General features: G+C 51.3%; 2 protein-coding genes across 2 annotated transcripts; both read right to left on the reverse strand.

Annotated features, from left to right (window-relative positions):
• Positions 1–6,552: 6,552 nt before the first annotated feature.
• Positions 6,553–10,156, reverse strand: LOC131094568 (keratin, type II cytoskeletal 6B-like). The gene is made up of 9 exons (XM_058042222.1): positions 9,650–10,156; positions 8,569–8,783; positions 8,363–8,423; positions 8,107–8,202; positions 7,809–7,973; positions 7,581–7,706; positions 7,247–7,467; positions 6,935–6,969; positions 6,553–6,827 (listed from the first exon to the last, which is right to left on the reverse strand). The coding sequence occupies exons 1-9, from the start codon at positions 10,154–10,156 to the stop codon at positions 6,553–6,555; spliced, it is 1,701 nt and encodes a 566-aa protein (XP_057898205.1).
• Positions 10,157–14,220: 4,064 nt separating this feature from the next.
• Positions 14,221–18,429, reverse strand: LOC131094436 (keratin, type II cytoskeletal 3-like). Its single transcript, XM_058042031.1, has 9 exons — positions 17,824–18,429; positions 16,841–17,055; positions 16,635–16,695; positions 16,379–16,474; positions 16,048–16,212; positions 15,814–15,939; positions 15,385–15,605; positions 15,048–15,082; positions 14,221–14,963 (listed from the first exon to the last, which is right to left on the reverse strand). The coding sequence occupies exons 1-9, from the start codon at positions 18,427–18,429 to the stop codon at positions 14,590–14,592; spliced, it is 1,899 nt and encodes a 632-aa protein (XP_057898014.1). The 3' UTR covers positions 14,221–14,589.
• Positions 18,430–19,191: the final 762 nt, after the last annotated feature.

The following is a 19,191-nucleotide window of genomic DNA, read 5'->3' on the forward strand; positions in this document are numbered from 1 at the left end:
AGTCATGATATAAATTTATTTTCATTTTTATTAGGGCAGGATTTTGATGAGGATCTCCAGGTGACCCAACAATCAGAGGTCTCAGGAATGGCCTCTCCAGGCATTTGACACCTCGGGAACCTCTTCACTTGGTCCCCAAGGTAAAGAAGAGTCTGAGAGTGTTCAGCAGCTTCAGAAGCTGCTGTGTGAGTTGAGGATGATTTTAATCACATCCTGTCCCACAGGAAGTTGAAGCAGCTGGAGTTAATTCTGGCAGATGTTCCAAATCCGGTAAACAAGGTGATTACCGACCTCCCAGCCAAGTGGGCCCGGCGCTGCTCTGCCATCAGCAGCAGGACAGGAGGGTGACTACACCCAGCTCCACCTGGGCTGGACTCCAAGCTCATAATTAGCCCAATCAAGGTCAGGCTTTGTGATCAATTGAGTAAAACCCTCTATTGATGGGTCCAAATGGCTGTGATTGCCTCTGCAGCAGCAGAAGGAGCGGCCACAGGAACACGAGACAGGTGCAGAAAAGGTAAAGCTGCACAAAAAGCACCAAAACCATGATGGTTCCAGAGGAAATCTCCTGCCTGGGGAGGGAAAGGCCTGAGGGTGGGCTGGGGAAGGCCAGTTTAAGAGCTTCAACGGGTATAGAATCCCAGAATATCTAGAGTTCTGGAAGGGACAGACAGAGATCATCAAGTCCAACTCCTGGCCTTGATCAGGAGAATCCTAACAATTCCATAATGAGCCTGAGACTGCTGCTCAACATAGGGAGGATGCAGAGATGCTGGAGTGAGTCCAGAGGAGGGCATGGAGATGCTCCAAAGGCTGGGAGAGCTGGGGGTGCTCACCTGGAGAGGAGAAGGGAAAGGAGACCTAAAAGAGAGAGCTAAAGGGGCTCCAGGAGAGCTGGAGAGGGGCTGGGGACAAGGCCTGGAGTACCAGAACAAGGGGGAATGGCTTCCCACTGCCAGAGAGCAGGGTTAGGTGGGATATTGGGAAGAAATTCCTCCCTGTGAGGGCAGTAAGGCCCTGGAATGGATTTCCCAGAGGATGCCCCATGGAAAGCAATCCAGGTGAAGGGCTCAACTCCTTGGCTGCCAGCCCAACCTTTACTCCAGAGGGTCACAAACACCTGCAAATGGAAGAATTTATTCAGTAAGAAGTTTTGTGGGGGTGGAGGGAAGGAGGCAGCTCCAAGGCCCCCCGGGGCCAGCAGGAGGTCCTTGTCCAAGGCTGACAAACAGAGCACTTCCCATTTCAGCTGATTCTGGCCCCAAATCAAATCCTGAATGGATCAGACTGAGCAGAGACCCCCCAGCCCAGAGACACCCATCACAAAAATGGGGACAACCCACCTCTTCTCCTGTCACCTTGTCAGCTGGAGTCATGACCTGGAACGGTGGTGGGTTTGTGCCCAACCTGAAATTCCTGTCTCAGCCTGACCCATAACTTATGGGAAAGTCAATTTGTCATCAACCTGGAGGACAGGGACAGGTTCTGGTGTCAGAGCAGCACCTGGAGGTCACTGTCAGGTTCAGTTGTCAGAGCAGGATGGAGGGCAGTAACAGATTCAGGGATGTCAGAAGATCTGGAGGACAACGACAGGTTCAGGTGTGTGAGTGGGGTCTGGAGGTCACTGACAGGTTCAGGGGTCACACCTGGAGGCCACCATCAGATTCAGCTGTGTCAGAGAACTTTCCCTTGCACAGGCTCCAAACCTTCCAGTGACATTTTGTGACATTTTGTGGCTGTGTCCACCCCCACCAGACCAGCTGGGTCCCCAGGCCACGGGAGAGGTAGAATTGATTCAACCCATGCTCCAAGAGAATTGGTCGTATAATGTGAGTTTTGGAGTCCCATCTGTAGACCTTGTGGAATATCATCCCACTCCAAGGACAAAACTAGGGAGTGTGGAAGGAAGATGAAGCTCAGGAAGCACCACCATCCCAATGGGTGGGAGGAGGAAGGGGAGGAATGGTCTCTGTCAGCAGCAGGTGTGGATGATGCAGTTGCCATGAGTTGTGCAAATCTGGCTCTACCTGTCCCAGCTGGAGCTGAGGCAGCCCTGGATGGAACAGGGAGGGAGCGGGAGGCACCGCATTCCCAGGCTGCTCATCCAGGTCATGGGGCTGGGTGGCAGCAGCTCTTTCATTCAGAGGAGCGGGGTCAGCACCCAATAGGGGCCAAGTCCAGCAGGAAAAGTGCTCAGATGTCAGCTCAACCTGTCCAAGCAAAGGCCCAAATTTTTCTGCACAGCCATAGATGATGTTCTGGGACACAGATTCCTCTGGATCCCTGCACAAGTCACTCCTGGAGCCTGGCAGTGGATTCACTCACAAGGAATCCAAGGCAGGGTCCAAAGAGCACGAAAGGAAGTGATGGAGTATTCAGGACTAAACATCAGGAGCCTAGTGTGGAAAGCAAAGGGAAGAGCTTCCCTTAGCTAAATTTCTTCGGAAGTTGCACAGCTCTAGGTACCTTTGTCAATGTATTTGCCCACAGGAGTTTTAAACTTCCTCCCAAGCCCAGATTCTCTGTAGCTGTCACTGTTTCCATAAGCTGCTGATTTTGGTCTCTCTTCAGAGGTCAGAGGGTTTCCTAGTGCGCATCTGAGCTGGTTTTTAGGCCAGTCGAGTTGGAGGTGACAGAACTGGGGCCGTTGCTGTTTCAAGTGCAGAGAGGGGACCAAGGGATGCTGATCCCCAATTTTAACCTCCTTTAACCTCTCTGCTCCTTAATTCCTTCCCCTGAATGTCCCATCCTCAAGATCCCAAAGGACTCCAGCTGCTCAGGAGAAGTGTGCCAGGTAAACCCCAGTCTAGAGGATGCAGAGGGTGGTCTTCTCCCAGGTGACAAACCAGTGCTTTTCACAAAAGCAAATATTTCCTGCTCTCCAGCAAGCCCAAGCTGGGGGAGTCTCCTACATGTTTGCGCAATGACCCACCCAGGGGAAAAAACATGGTGGCTTATGAGGCCCTCCCACCATAAACGTGATTAGTAACAATTAAAAACTCATTCCAGCCCTAATTACAGCCAATAAAATCCCACTTGGGTTAACTTCCTAAGGAGCTCATAAAACACGTCACCAATTCCGTTTCTTCCCATGTTCTGATGCAAAAGATCCTGCATAGCCCTGACCACAGAGGAGCAGTAACCTTTCCCAGCCCTCCAACCCCAACCTGGCTCCCTCTTTTCAGGGAGTTCTGGAGAGGGAGAAGGTCTCCCCAAAGCCTCATCTTCTCCAGGCTGAGCCTCCCCAGCTCCCTCAGCTGCTCCTCGGGAGCTCTCCAGACCCTTCTCCTTGTGCTCCAGCCCTTCCCCAGCTCTGTTCCTGTCTCTGGACATGCTCCAGCCCCTCAGTGTCTTTTGTGGCATCCCTGGATGGGATCCAGCAGCTCTCACAGTGCCCCACCGAGCAGGCAAAGGGGATCCCAACCCTTTCATCCCAGCACGATGCACCAGAGCAATTTCCTTCAACTCCCTTTTTCATGAGTGCAGCAGATGGGAATGATAAACCCCGGCACCTCTTGGCTCCTCTCCAGGAAAAACTCAGAGAACTCAGAAAAATCCCGTGGTTTTTGGCAGGATGGCGTCAGCACCTTTGGCTTCCAGGGCTTCAACAGGCTGGAGATCACTGTCCTCTCTGCCACCTTCCCAAGGGTGTCCCCAGGACACTCCTGGGCTTTGAACCACCTGGGTCCATTTCTGTCCCTGGACTCTTCCCTGGGATGAGGAAGAAGGAGATTATTTCAGACTCTTCCCTGGGATAAAGAAGAGGGCTATGACTTTTTCATCTTTCCCATCCCAACTTATGAATTTTAGAATCAGAAACGTTATTTTTGACTCAAACAGCAGGATAAGACACATTGCAGCCTGGTGTAAACATCCTTCAGAAGTCAGGAGGGTGAACTGGAAGGAAATTTGGGGGTAAATAAGAAAAACAGCAGGAAAGTAACACTGGTTCAAATGAAAGCAATAATTTCATCCTTATTTTGCTCATTTAGATGATAAGGACTTGACAACATTGATCTTCATTTCCATATTTTTTCTGCGCCAGATCAATCATAGAATCATTGAACGGCTGAAGTAGGAAAGGACCTTAAATCCCATCTGGTCCCACCCCCCATCACACACATTGCTGAGAAGTCAGGGCTGATTCATCTCTTGCTCCTCCCAGAGCTACAGAAGAATCCAGTGAAGCATTAATCAAATTAATTTGGTTGCAGTGGGATGTAATTTGGAGAGGGCTAATGACTAAGCTGGCTGGGCAACCTGGAGCTCTGACGGCAGGTTCTGCGCTCTGGCTTATTCTTTCATGCTGTTGTTTTTTTTTTCTTTGTGAGTAATTTGTGTCCACTCAGAGTTGTCAGACCTTCCCACCGCTCACAGGAGCTGGTGTAAGAGCCCAGCCAGACAGGTAGAGGGTGCTGCTCATCCTTGTGCCAGCCCTGGGGAGGATTGATCCTCCTCACCCTGGCTCCAGCCCCCCACTGGAGACTCCTCCACGGCAGGAGCTGCAATGAGATGATCACACAATGTGGGAAGCCCATGCAGTTCCACCCCTGCCATGGGCTGGTGCAGAGTGGCAGGGTGGTGGAAATGCTGCAACCTTCTTTGAGACATCTCCTTCAGAAGCTGCTCTGAGGAAGCAGCAGCGTGAACAGCCACACGAACAGCCATTTCCAGTCCATGCACACACACACACACACCCCACAGATAGCTCAGGAGAGGAAAGACAGGAAAGGCCTTTGCATGATGTATTCCAGAGAAGATTTATTACATCCACCACACCAAAGGGATCACAGACAAAATAGCGTGGGGTCAGTGACCAATATGGGGTCAGTGACCAATATGGGGTCAGTGACCAGCGACCTGAGGGCACAGGGGTGGGCAAAGGGCAGGGCCAAGGGCAGCAACCTGTAGGGGCAATGAGGAATGAATAATTGGGGTGGGCAGTGTCAACTGGCCAATGGGGGAGGCAATCTGATGTAGATTGGCAGTAGTGCTGCAGAGCGCCATGGGCTGAGTCCTCTCTTTCAGCCTAAGTGGGGAAAACTCTATGGTATATTCTTCCAAAGCAAGGCCCTGGGGATTTCCCTGAGTGGGAGGATTCAGAGGATTCCACAATGGGCAAGGACACCTTCCATTAGACCAGGTTGCTCCAAGCTCCCACCCTCCTCAGGATGATGCCCATGGAAACACCTTGATGTTCCCACAAGATCATCTAAATCAGCTCGAAATAGGATCATGGAAGGGTTTGGGTTGGACAGGATCATAAAGCTCATGCTCTTCCACCATCTGCTATGGGCAGGAACACTTTCCACTGTCCCAGATTTCTCCAAGTCCCATCCAGCCTGGCCTTGGACACTTCCAGGGTTGGGGCAATCTCATGGAAGCCCATTCCAGTGCCTCACCCCTCTCACAGGGAGGAATTCCTTCCCAACATCTCATTTGACTCTCCTCTTTTCCATTTTGAAGCCATCACCTCTTGTCCCATCACTGCCTTTCCAAGTCCCTCTCCAGCTCTCCTGGAGCCCCTTGGAAGGGTCTCAAAGGTCTCCTTTCTCTTCTCTGCAGGTGAGCACCCCCAGATCTTCCAGCCTGGCCCCAGAGGAGCTCCAGCCCTCAGAGCAGCTCTGTGGCCTCCTCTGGACTCTCTCCAGTAGCTCCAAATCCTTCCCCAGGGCTGGAGCAGCTCTGCAGGTGGGGTCTCACCTGAGCAGAGCAGAACAGCCCCTCCCCTGCTGCTCACGTTGGGGTCTCAGCCCAGGCTCGTGGGTCTCTGGGCTGGGACAGGTCCAGCTCTCACCCACCAGCAACCCAAGTCCTTCTCTCAGGCCTGCTCTCAATTCTTTCTCAGTTCAGTTTGTGTTTGCCCTGCAATCACCCTGGCCCAGGGCAAACCCGTGTTTCTCCTCTGCTGGGGAGCATAAAGTGATGAGACAACACAAAAATATCTTCATATCTCTGCAGTTTATTGGTACTGAATGACCCTGGGGCCAGGGCACCGGTAGGAAGCAGCTGATTCAAACGACAGAGGGGGGCAACAGGGCCACACACTCCAGGCAGGAAGGAGAGGAAGGAAAAGGACCCGTAAAACATTAAAGCTGCCAAATTACTCCACCTGGGGGAGGTGGACAACTCCAGACACCTGTTTCTCACTCCTAAATCTGACTATGGGGCATCGTCTCCTTCCTTCTGTTTATGTGGGCTCCTGACACAGCTGGAGCAGGATGAGGGGACCCATGAGGGATGCAAGGGAAACACAGGCCTTAAAAAGTGACAGGAAAGAGCAGTTTTCCACTGCTACTCCTCAGCTGGTGCAGCAGCGCCGGGGAGCTCTGCAGGGCTGGGGACCCACAAGGGAGATGTTTCACCCCAGGGGGGCTCAGTGAGAGCCAGGCTGGGCCAGAGGGATGTGTCTTGATTTCAATCTCACTTTGGGGAGATTTCCCCCAGAAACAGTTTCTTTCCTCCTGAATACCGATGGGGATGGAAGAGGCTGTGCTGCTGGCGGGAGGAAGAGGAAGGTGCTGCTTTCCCTGGGAGGACGGACATGAGGGCTCAGTATTTGACCCCGGAGGATTTGACCGTTGTGGTGGTGACGCATCTCCGCACAGAGGAGGAGCCTCCCCCGGCCATGAAGCTGCCACCTGCAGTGCTGCACATCCTCCCGCTGCCGGAGGAGAAGCCTCCGCTGAGGATCCCTGCTCCCATCCCGCAGCTGCCGCCAATGATGCTCGGGCCGCCAACCGTGCACACGCCTCCTGCACTCAGGCCATTGCTGGCCCCAAAGCTGGCAGATCTGCCTCCGCACACGGTGCTTCTGCCCACCACAGCTGAAAGAGAGGGAGAGGCTCGCTGAACACCAGGCAACATCCTGGGAATCTTTACAAAACCAAGGATGAAGGTAATTCAGCAGAGAAAACAATGTGCGAATACTTACAGACATTCACATTGGAGGGGTTCTCTAAGCAGAGCCTGTGTAGGGAGAGGAACATCAGTTGTAAATCTGTATACAGTCAGAAGCAAAAGTATTCCCCAGATATTCCATTTATATCATGTTTCATATAAGATCAATCAAGACCCCTGAAAAGTACTCCCCATGGGAACCATGTTTCTGTTTTGGCTTCAAAATTTGGAGGAAAAAAGGAAAGTAATCAAATTTTAATGTTAAAAGTATTGTGAGGGATGGTTAAAGATGAATCTGACCCAAGGGAGACAGAACCCTGGCCTAGACAATGGTGGGTGGTCTCACCTGTTCTCCTCTCCCTCCAGCAGCTTCCTGTACATGGCAATCTCAACATCCAGTGCGATCTTGATGTTCAGCAGCTCCTGGTACTCCTTCAGCAGACGAGCCAGCTCCTCCTTGTCCTTGCTCAGAGCACATTCCAGCTCTTCCAGCTTCCTCCTGGCATCCTTGGTGGCCATCTCCCCCCTCTCTTCAGCCTCAGCAATGGCTGACTGCAGATGATGGTTCTGGGGAGAAGAAAGTAAATTTCCTAATTCCCTCTGCCTGCCCTCTACTGGAGCATCCTCATGGCACAAACAAGAGGGAAAACAGAACCCGAGAGACACTGGCCAACCCCTACCTGCTTCTTCACGTTCTCAATCTCTGTCCGCAGCCTCTGGACATTCCTGGACAGCTCCTGGATCTCAATCTTGGTGTTGCGGAGGTTGTCCCCATGCCGGCCAGCTGTGCTCTGGAGCTCTTCATACTGGAGGAGTGGGGACAAAGACACCCATCAGGGACACAACCAACCAAAAGCTCAGGTGGTTCAAACAGCTGTCCCAGGAGCCTCGAGCCCTTCCTGACTCACCCGGCTCTGGTACCAGGCCTCGGCCTCAGCCCGGCTGCTCTGGGCAATCTGCTCGTACTGGCGCCGGACCTCCTCGATGATGCTGTCCAGGTCCAGGTGCCGGTTGTTATCCATGGACACCACCACGGACAGGTCCCGGCTGATCGTCTGCATCTGAGACAGCTCCTGCAACCAAGACATGAGTCAGAGGCACCATCCAACATCCAGAGGCATAAATCCACCCAGACACCCCATCCAACCTCAATGTTTGGCCTCCTCATTGCAACACCAGTGCCCCAGGAGAAGAGAGAGCTCCTACCTCCTCGTAGATGCACCTCAGGAAGTTGATTTCGTCTGTCAGAGCTCCCACCTTGGCTTCCAGCTCAACTTTGGTCATGTAGGCACAGTCCACATCCTAAAGGAAAGATCTCAGAATTAGACCATGGCTTCCTTTCATCGCACAAGAACTGTTGGCTCTTCCTGTTGGCTTCTGCCCATCTTGGAGCCGAGTCCTTCCCATGTCTTTACCTCCTGTCCCCCCTCACCCTATCCCTGCTGGTGTCTTCCAGACTCACCTTCTTCAGCACCACAAACTCGTTCTCAGCAGCCGTGCGACGGTTGATCTCCTCCTCATACCTGTGGCGAGACAGGACGAGGTGAGACTCCGAGACCCCCTGTGAGACCCCTGGGGGTGCTCAGCTGCAGTGATCACTACACCCGCAGGGTCTCCGCATCAGCCCTGCTCTCCCCCTCGTCCCTCTCTGTCTGTCCCCACACTCACTTGGTTTTGAACTCCTCCACGTACTGCCTCATGTTCTGCAGCTCCGATTCCAGCTGGCCCCGCTGCCCCAGCAGAGAGTCCAGCCTCCTCCGCAGGTTCTGGATGTAGTTCTCAAAGATGACATCCAGGTTCTTCCTGGGCCCCGACGGCCCTTGCTGCTGGAGCAGCTCCCACTTGGTGGAGAGCACCTTGTTCTGCTGCTCCAGGAATCGGACCTACAGCCAACAAAGCGTGTGTGAGACATTCACCAGAGAGACTTCCCACTGCTCAAAGCTCCGGGGAGCTTTGGAAGGCCATGGGAATCAATCCCCAAAACCCTTCCCACTGCTTCCGAGGGGAAAATTCCTCCCTTTTTTCTCCTTTTTTTCCCCCCATTATTGTTAAATTCCTCTTTCCTCCTCCTGTATCTCTGCTCTGTTTTTTTATTTTTTTTATTTTTTTCCTGGGGGTAGCTATTGAAATGTTTCCATTCCAGTCTTACAATTTATTTCCAATATCAGTCAGGATTTTTTGACATTAATTTTCAGGAGCATCAGATCCTTTTTGACCTACCAGTGAATGAAATCCCATTGGTCTCCATATTCAAGAACATTCCTCTTATCAGCCACAGAAATTATTCCACATACACATCATATATTTAAAAGACATAGAGCACGCTTATAACCAAAATTCTCCCAGTTCAGATTATTTAAAGGGAGCTCATCTGCACTTAAACTGAAAGAAGAAATGATTGGGAATTTTTTTAAATTTCATTCCTAGATTTTAAGTTCCTTGAGAAAAAAATTATCCCAGAGAAAGAAAAGACTTAAATAAGCACTTTGATCACTGAGCATATCCCCATCCCTTTGGCCTGTCTACACTGAAGTGAAAACCAGTGCGCATCCACCAAACCTGGAGAAAGTTGTTCAGTTTCTCTGTGGATGCTAAATTTTGACACTTCCTCAGGAGGAAACCAGGTGGAATAGAATGGAAACAATTACAGCCCAACACTGAGCTGAGAAGGACGATATTTCCTTCTCCAGAGCACAAGGAATTTCTGCAGTTTTCCCATTCCCAAGCAAATCCAGCTCCAACCTCTCACCTTGTCAATGAAGGAGGCAAACTGGTTGTTCAGAGTCTTGATCTGCTCCTTCTCCTGGCACTTCACTTGCTGGATCTGAGGGTCAATGTCAACGTGGACTGGCCGCAGGAGGGTTGGGTCCACCTGCACCGGCTGGATGCCTCCAGGGAACCCGGGGCCACCTCTGATGGGGCCACAAAAGCCACCCATTCCTCCGCCAATGACACCTCCTCCAATGCCACCGAATCCTCCTGGAAATCCTCCACCAAAGCCACCAATTCTACAACCGTAGCCACTGCCGTATGAGCTGCCCATGGAAATCCTTGTGCTGCCACCCAGGTTGTGGAGGCTCCGGCTGCTGAATCCTGCACAGTGTCCGCCACCTCCAATCCCCCTGGATGTGGAGAATGAGCTGTAGCTGATCCTGCTCCGGCCGCCGCCTCCAAAGCCACCACCAACAGCAGAGCAGGAGCTGAATCCCCTTTTGCTCCCAACTCCGAAGCTTCTGCAGACAGACTGACGAGACATGACTGCTTCTCCTCAAAAGAGCCCAAACTGGAGAAGGTGAGGAGATCCACAGAGCTGAGCTGGGCAGAGAGAAGTGCTCAGAGTCTTCTCTAGCTCCACAGCTCCAGGCATTCCCTTTTATCTGCTCCTGGAGGTGGGCTGGGACAACTTGGGCGTGAAGAGGAAACAAATTTACTGTCTTCATCAGCTTGGTGCGGTTAACAGATTTTTTGCCAAATTGGTGACTCCACCCAGAAATCCGCTTCACCATGCAGAGGGAAAAGCAGGAGCACCAAGGTAGGTCTCTGTGAGTAAGTGGACTCCCATATCTTTATGTCATCAGGAAAAATATATTTTACAGTGATGTTGTCATGTTCTTCCCTCCTCCCACTTCCCTGCCTGCTCCTAAGGTTGTTTGACTCGAGATTTTTTTACCTGACACTCCACACCAGGCAAGGATTTTGGTGAAACCCAGATAGAATGAGTCTTTCACAATTCCCCCAAGCACACACCTCATCGCCTTGTTAAGCAGAAAATTCCCAATGGCTTTACAAGTGGAAAAATCCTGTATCATTAACATTTAACAGGTCAGCATTTCTGTTTTAACCAGAAAGGAGCTGCTTAGTTCCTTCCTAAGAGCATCAGGTGGAATTTTTCCCTCCAAAATGTGTCCCACAAAGTCTGAGACAATCAGGTCCTGGGATTCTGAGCACCACAGCAAGAGAACAAGGATGTCCAACTCTTTGCTTGTGCTTTTCCAATGGCCACAGGGGTTGTCAAGCCACAGAGGATGGAAAGGACGCTCCAGGCAGTAGATGTTGTAATGATGACCGACAATAATGTTTCATTTCATGCACCAGCTCCCCAGCAATGGGTTCGGACACTCACGTGAAGGACATCTTGTAATGTACCTTCTGAGCCTCACTAATCAAATAAATATTTTTGTTATATTTATTGATTTTATTGGTAAAAAACACTAACATTTCCTTCATTCCTATTTCCTTAAAATCATGAATAAAAGTCAAGGGAAGTACATATCTTGAAGCACTTCAGCACTCAAAAAATATCCTGGTTTTAAGCTTCTCAGCTGCCTGTGTTGAGTTTTCATCATCATACCGGAGAGGTTTGGGCAGGTAAATGTGGTTTGAAAGCATCCCTAGAAATAAGCTGGTGGCCATGGACACAGCAAACACTTTGGAGAACCAGCCCAGGAAAACACTTCCAAAAGCCACAGGAGGAATCAGAAACATGAATTTTATTGATTGTCACTGGGATGATGCTTCTGGAACCACAGGCTGTGTGGAATGGGAGGAAGGAGAGGACATTACCCTTGACATGGATTCAAATGTTGGCCAAGATTATCCCACTCTTAGGGACTCAACAGTTGCCAGCAGTTATTCAGCAACTGAAGGACACAACAGGTCGCCAAGGATTATCCCACCATTAATGAACTAAACAGTTGACAAAGGGTTATCCCACCCCTGAGGGACACAAGTCATGGTTGGCCAAAGGTTGCCCAGGTGTGTGCTCCTGCAGCTGGAGAATGGACAGAGTCCCCACAGCACGGAGGGGACACCCTCCTTTCCAAGAGCAGCTGCAATCAAGATGGGCTGGTTTCTCCATGGTCATCCCCCAGATGGACATTTAAGCTCTCCAGACCATCCTGCAGCCCAGCTCACTTGCTCATGACGAGCAGCCGGGGCAGCTGCAGAGTGGTGCGGGTTTAGGTGGAGAAAGCAGGTTGTCCCTTCTCCTGGCCTCCCTCCCAGCTGCCAAACCCATGGTATGAAGGCACCAGCACTTCACTGGAATATCCCACGAGGAGGTTCACAGCAAGGAGGAAGATCTGCAAAGTCAGCCAGATGCCTGGGTGCTGACCACACAGCTCCTGCAGATAAGACGCCCAGACTGAGTCACTCTGACGTCTTCAGACAAGATGTGCAGATTATTCCAAACCTGGAGTCACTTCAGCCTCCTCCAGGTAAAACTCGACAGGCAGCTGGGCTCCAGCCATGCCCTCAGATCTCTTGCGCAAGGAGCTGTGCACAGCAGAATCATCAACACCAGGGAAAATGTGAACTCGGCAGAAAACACAGATGGAGACCAAAGCCACGCTCCGGCTTCGCATCTAACCCAGCCAGGAGCACGGAGGAGGTGTCGCAATGACTCTTCACAGCAGCGCTACAACGCCATGTAAAGTTTGTTGTAAAGTTTAGAAGAAACAGGCCCTTAAAATTATACACCGAAACAGGTGATTAAACACCAAAACAGGTGACTCTTGCCCCAAGCCAAACCTCAAAGTGCTCCTGGCACAACACCAGTTTTGCACAGGCATTGCCTACTCAGCATCTTTATTTGGGCCAAACCCAGCCACAATTCCAGCTCCAGCACCCTTCAACGTGGGGAGAACCCCCTTTTCCACAAGCTCACTGCCTTTCCTGGACCTCTTCCTCAGTCTGAAGCTTCCTATCCCACTCTGGCAACATCAGCAACTCCCAGAGGCTGTTGTGGGACTCCTGAACCACCACTGACAGCATTTTCAGTCTCTTTCATCTCTCCAGGTGGTGGAGAAACCACAGCACAGCTCAGATCAAACACTCTGGACTCCCCTCCCAAGCCCCCGTGTAGGAAAGACATTTTTGTGCTGTTCTTGTGAGCCAGCAAAGCCTTCCCGAAGATAAGGAAAGCCTTGTATCTCTCTCAGGGAAGGTACCAAGGATATCACCATGACAACATGAAGAAAGAGAGAAAATCAAAAGATATGGACTTTAGTTGGCGCACATGGCTCCTTTTCACCTATTGAAGGTTTTGTTTCTTTTTCATGGCCAATGGACAGTGTATGTGTTTGTTAAGCAAATGTAAATATCCTGTAAAACTATAAAGGCAACCTCTTGCTTTAATAAATAGCCCTATAGAGCCTCCTGATCTGAGTCTTGGTGCTTGCGCCGTGTCGTGCTCTATAGCAACACCCCCGCCTTGAGCTCCTCCAGATCTGTCCTGCTCTTGGAGCAAGGATGGGCCGCTGGGGAATTAATTGGCTTCTCAGGGAGAGGATGGTACCTGAGCTCATGGATGGGGATGAATCACGCCTTCCCAGCCCTTCGTGTTCCCATGGCTGGTCAGGGATGCTACGTGGCTCTCCGGTGCTCCCCCTGCTCTCTGGGTGCCAAGCTGTGCATCCCACCTGGCCATCCCACAGCCCAGGTGTGCACCAGAGGCAGGTGCTTGACCAACATCCTGATTCATTGTGCTCCATGTTCACCAGCTCCCCCACCCAAGGGGCTCCCACCCTGCCACTCCCTCATCACAACTCGAAGACCACTCAGAGGCAGAAAACTCAGATGACTCTTATCCAGTGTTGGCTCCCACCTGCTGCTGCTGATTCTCACTATCCATCAGCCCCTGTGGGTCTCTACTGGTCTGGAAACGGGGCACTGGGAATGTTCCTGACCAAATCCCAGGACACAGGTTTTGGCAGACCCTTTGCAGAGCTTCCAAAATCCAAGAGGGATTGAGAAAGTCCCTTTCCTAGAGCTTCAGGAATCGGAATGTTGCCACATCTGGAGACATGTGACGCGGGCACTGAGGCACTGAGTGCCTCTGTGTGCCTAAAGCTGAGCCCAAAAAACTGGGGCAGGGCAGCTTGTATTAGCTCAATGACTGGGAAGATACTGGAACTCTTTGTGCTGGAGATTTTCAATCCCATCAATTGCAGAAATCTGCTGTGGGAGTAACTCTACAGGATTCCAGGGATGAACTGTATGATTCACAGTGTCAGGAGATGCCTAAGAATTGAGCAGGCTCCTGTATTCCTCAGTTTGGTCTTCTGCTGCCTCAGTTACTGAGTGTTGTGTGAACTGAGCATCCAGCACCCAGCATCCGGACTTGTGCCCTCAGGTGAGAGTCAGTCGTCACTTGAGCTGTGATGGCTGCCCTGGTCCACCCCACCTGTTCACCTCCATCAAAGCACAGGTACGACATATTGAGCAAAGAATGACCCTCCCAGCTTCACAACGAGCTGCTTCCCAAAGCATGAACCGCCCTGCCCAGAGTGGCTCCCAAAGCATAGACACAACAACATCATGAATGTTCTCTGCAATTTATTGGGAATGGCAACATCCCAGGGAAGGAGGGCAGGACACACACACAGAGGAAGGGAGCTGGGGATGCAGAACAGGAGGAGAAAGGAGGAAAGAGGAGTTTTATACACATTTGCCAAAAGAAATGTACAACACAGCAAGGAAGGCAGAGCAGCCCCTCCTGCCGGGCAGCTCCTGGTGCCAGCACACCCATGGCATCACCACCAAACTGCCGGGTGGGACCAGGGTCTGGGAGAAGCTGGGTGGGAGGGACACAGTTCATCCCATTGCATGACACCAGAGCTGGGCTTCAGGAGGCTGGGCTGCTGCCAGGGGGAGAGAGGAGGTGCTTCTTTCCTTGTCAACCTTCGGGGCTCAGAATCTCACTCCCGAAGATTTGACCGAGGTGGTGGTGACGCATCTCCGCACGGAGGAGGATCCCCCGCCAGAGCCGCACATCCTTCCGCTTCCAGAGGAGAAGCCACCGGAGTACATTCCTCCCCCCATCCCACAGCTGCCGCCCATGCTGCCTCCTCCAAAGCTGCTGCCTCCTCCGCAGATGCCGCCTCCTCCCATTCCTCCTCCCATGCCGCTGCCGCCTCCGAATCCTCCTCCCATGCCGCAGCTGCCACCTCCGAATCCTCCTCCCATGCCGCTGCCGCCTCCGAATCCTCCTCCCATGCCGCTGCCTCCGAATCCTCCTCCCATGCCTCCTCTGCCTCCAGAGACAGTCGTCTTGCCTACCACAGCTGGAAGAGAAGCACAGGTTACTCACCTGTTGCCCAAAAGAACAAGTTCTACCACTTCTGAAGGACCCCAGGGCAGATACTTACAGACATTGACGTTGGACATGCTGTCGTTGCACAGCCTGTGAGGGAAAATGGGACCAGTTATTCCACTGGGAAGTGCACAGCTCTTCAGCTGAGAATTTCCTTTTCTTGTACACGTTTATGTTTCTCAATTATTCTTTAAAAAAATGAGCAACCTATTCAAATTTTTTTTCAGAATTTTCCAATTATTCTTTAGAGAAACAAGCAACATTCTTTTAAGATGGAAAACCCACTCAAGTATGTTTAAGCCTAACATAATTAATATATACTTGGGAATTAGAGTGTGAATGGCACAAATCAATCTTTAGTGTGGGTTCAAAGGTTTTACCCAATTAGGTACCTGTTCTCCTCTCCCTCCAAGAGCTTCCTGTACATGGCAATCTCAACATCCAGTGCAATTTTGGTGTTCAGCAGCTCCTGGTACTCCTTCAGCAGGCGAGCCAGCTCCTCCTTGTCCTTGTTCAGGGCACATTCCAGCTCTTCCAGCTTCCTCCTGGCATCCTTGATGGCCATCTCGCCCCTCTCCTCAGCCTCAGCGATGGCTGCCTGAAGCTGCTGGTTCTGAGGAAGAGAAAAGCAGTGTGTGAGATCCCTTTTGCCCACCGTCTACTGGAGCATCTTCATGGCACAAACAAGGGGGAAAACAGACAGACATAATCTATCTTCTCCAAAGGGTCTGAATTTTCATTATTGCTTTCCCTCTCACCACCCAGCCCCATCCTGACCCAGCACAAAGCTGTTACCCAAGGAGGAGCTGATGGTCCCCTACCTGCTTCTTCACATTCTCAATCTCAGCCCGCAGCCTCTGGACATTCCTGGTCAGCTCCTGGATCTCCATCTTGGTGTTGCGGAGGCTGTCCCCGTGTTTTCCAGCAGTGTTCTGGAGCTCTTCATACTGGAAAAGTGGGGACAAGGACACCCATGAGGAACAAAGCTGACCAAAAGCTCAGGTGGTTCAAACAGTGGGGACTGTCCCAGGAGCCTTGAGCCCTTCCCAACTCACCCGGCTCTGGTACCAGGCCTCGGCCTCAGCCCGGCTGCTCTGGGCAATCTGCTCGTACTGGCGCCGGACCTCCTCGATGATGCTGTCCAGGTCCAGGTGCCGGTTGTTGTCCATGGACACCACCACGGACAGGTCCCGGCTGATCGTCTGCATCTGAGACAGCTCCTGCAACCAAGACATGAGTCAGAGGCACCATCTCTTGAGGGGGGAGAAGAGAGTAGCTCCAGGCAACCTCTCCAGATCAAATCCACAAAGATGCTCAGTCCAACTCAGTGACTTTGGTCACCACACCCTCATTAAAACTTCACCAAGGGGAAGAGAGAGCTCCTACCTCCTCGTAGATGCACCTCAGGAAGTTGATTTCGTCTGTCAGAGCTCCCACCTTGGCTTCCAGCTCAACTTTGGTCATGTAGGCACAGTCCACATCCTAAAGGAAAGATCTCAGAATTAGACCACGGCTTCCTTTCATCGCACAAGAACTGTTGGCTCTTCCTGTTGGCTTCTGCCCATCTTGGAGCCGAGTCCTTCCCATGTCTTTACCTCCTGTCCCCCCTCACCCTATCCCTGCTGGTGTCTTCCAGACTCACCTTCTTCAGCACCACAAACTCGTTCTCAGCAGCCGTGCGACGGTTGATCTCCTCCTCATACCTGTGGCGAGACAGGACGAGGTGAGACTCTGAGACCCCCTGTGAGACCCCTGGGGGTGCTCAGCTGCAGTGATCACTACACCCGCAGGGTCTCCGCATCAGCCCCGCTCTCCCCCTCGTCCCTCCCTGTCTGTCCCCACACTCACTTGGTTTTGAACTCCTCCACGTACTGCCTCATGTTCTGCAGCTCCGATTCCAGCTGGCCCCGCTGCCCCAGGATTGATTCCAGCTGCCTCCGCAGGTTCTGGATGTAGTTCTCAAAGATGACATCCAGGTTCTTCCTGGGCCCCGACGGCCCTTGCTGCTGGAGCAGCTCCCACTTGGTGGAGAGCACCTTGTTCTGCTGCTCCAGGAATCGGACCTACAGCCAACAAAGCGTGTGTGAGACATTCACCAGAGAGACATCCCACTCCTAGGAGAATTGGGTGCCCAGGGAATCATTCCCCATCTATGTCTCATTCAGGCTCCTGAGGTGCATGAGAAGCATTATTTAATTTATTTGTTATTAGACGATTAATTTTGAGTCATTCTGAATTTCTTCCCTGGGGACAAAGCAATGTTCCCTGTAAAGACGACATCCCAATTTTCCATAGCATCAGGATTGGACTTTGTCATCATCTTTCCAGCACTGAAGTCAAGAAAGATGAAATTTTTATTCCCTAACCACCCATGCATTCTCTTGGGATGGATTTTCTATTTCTTTGGCTTCTATTTGAAATTAAATAATCCAAGAGTATTGGAAAGGGGTTTAATCCTCTGTAGTTTCTAGAATCAGGCTTTGAGAAGAAAGTTTCATCAAAAAGCAAATCCCAGCAAGGAGAACTCTTAGGACAATTAAATTTACAGTCATGACTTTGCCCTGAATCACCCAAAATGAGGCTGCAAAAGTGGCTTGGCTAGACAATCCCCAGAATATCCTGCAGATGTTCTCTTTAATCTTCCATTAGCACAAAACCTCCTCTATTGTTTGGTGTTACTTATAAGGTAAACCTGACTAATTACAATTTGATGCTGAGGCATTGGTCTGACAACTCCAGCAACTGTTCGTAGGTGAAAAAATTCCCAGTCCATAGCCCAAGGAAGTTGTTTGACATTCCACCTCCAAAAAAACCCCGTCCTAAACTCTCACCTTGTCGATGAAGGAGGCAAACTGGTTGTTCAGGGTCTTGATCTGCTCCTTCTCCTGGTTCTTAACTTGCTGGATCTGGGGGTCGATCTCAACATGGACTGGACGCAGGAGGCTGGGGTCAACTTGCACCGGCTGGATGCCTCCAGAGAAGCCTGGACCACCAAAGCCGCCCATTCCACCCATTCCCCCACCGCCCATTCCACCACCAAAGCCACCCATTCCTGCCCCACCACCCATTCCACCACCAAAGCCACCCATTCCTGCCCCACCACCAAAGCCACCCATTCCCATTCCTCCACCACCCATTCCACCACCACCCATGCCTCCACAGCTCATTCCTCCACCAAGGCCACCCATCCTGCCACCGTATCCACCACCACCATAACATCCGCCCATGGCAATCCTTCTGCTGCCCCCCGTGCTGTGGAGGCTCCGGCTACTGAACCCCCCACAGTGTCCTCCTCCACTTCCTCCCCGGGATGAGGAGTACGAGCTGTAGCTGATCTTGCTCCGGCCACCACCGCCTCCAAATCCACCACCGACAGCAGAGCAGGAGCTGAATCCCTTTCTCCCCCCAGCTCCAAAGCAGACAGACTGACGAGACATGGCTGGTTTCTTCCAAGCAGAATCAAAATCCAGAAGAGCAGAAAGACCAACAGAGTTGATGAGGGCAGAAAGAAGTCTGCAGAGTCTTCTCTGGCTCCAGCAGCTTTGGGCATTCCCTTTTATCCGCTGCTGGAGGTGGGCTGGGACAGCTTGGGCGTGAAGGTGGAAAGCAATTTAGTATTTTCATCAGCACGGGGTTGTTGACAGATTCTCCATGAGCTTTGCCATATTTGGGGCTTCCCAGAAACACACCCTGTAATCTAGAGGTGAATAAAAAAAGAGCTTCGAGACACGTTTCCATGACTAAGTGGACTCTCATATCTTTATGACATCTTGGAAATCAATTTTATTCATAAACCCCTTTTCTGCAGCCCCTCATTGGCTATCCAGCCCTCATTAGTGACTCCCAATAATTCCAGATAAAGATCTCCCTATCGAAGCTCCACAGGAGACAAAAGTTTTGATGAAATCCCAGCTATAATATGGCTTTCACAATTCCTTACACACACCCTTAATCTCCTTTTTATATGTTAAATTGCATTTGTGTTTCAGGAGATGTTTCCCAATCCTAAATGGGAATTCATGACACCAAAATTTGAGGAGACTCAGCATATTCTCCTGATAGAGAGGAAAAATATCTCCTTGGAGCATGTGGTGTCACTACAGTGGGAGTGTCTTCTGCCTGTAGACTGAATTCCCTCCACTTGCAACTCCGCAAATCTGGGATAACCAGCTGGGGCTTTGGATGATGCTGAAGCAGAG

Source organism: Melospiza georgiana, chromosome 29, assembly GCF_028018845.1.
Source record: "Melospiza georgiana isolate bMelGeo1 chromosome 29, bMelGeo1.pri, whole genome shotgun sequence".
Classification (NCBI taxonomy): domain Eukaryota; kingdom Metazoa; phylum Chordata; class Aves; order Passeriformes; family Passerellidae; genus Melospiza; species Melospiza georgiana.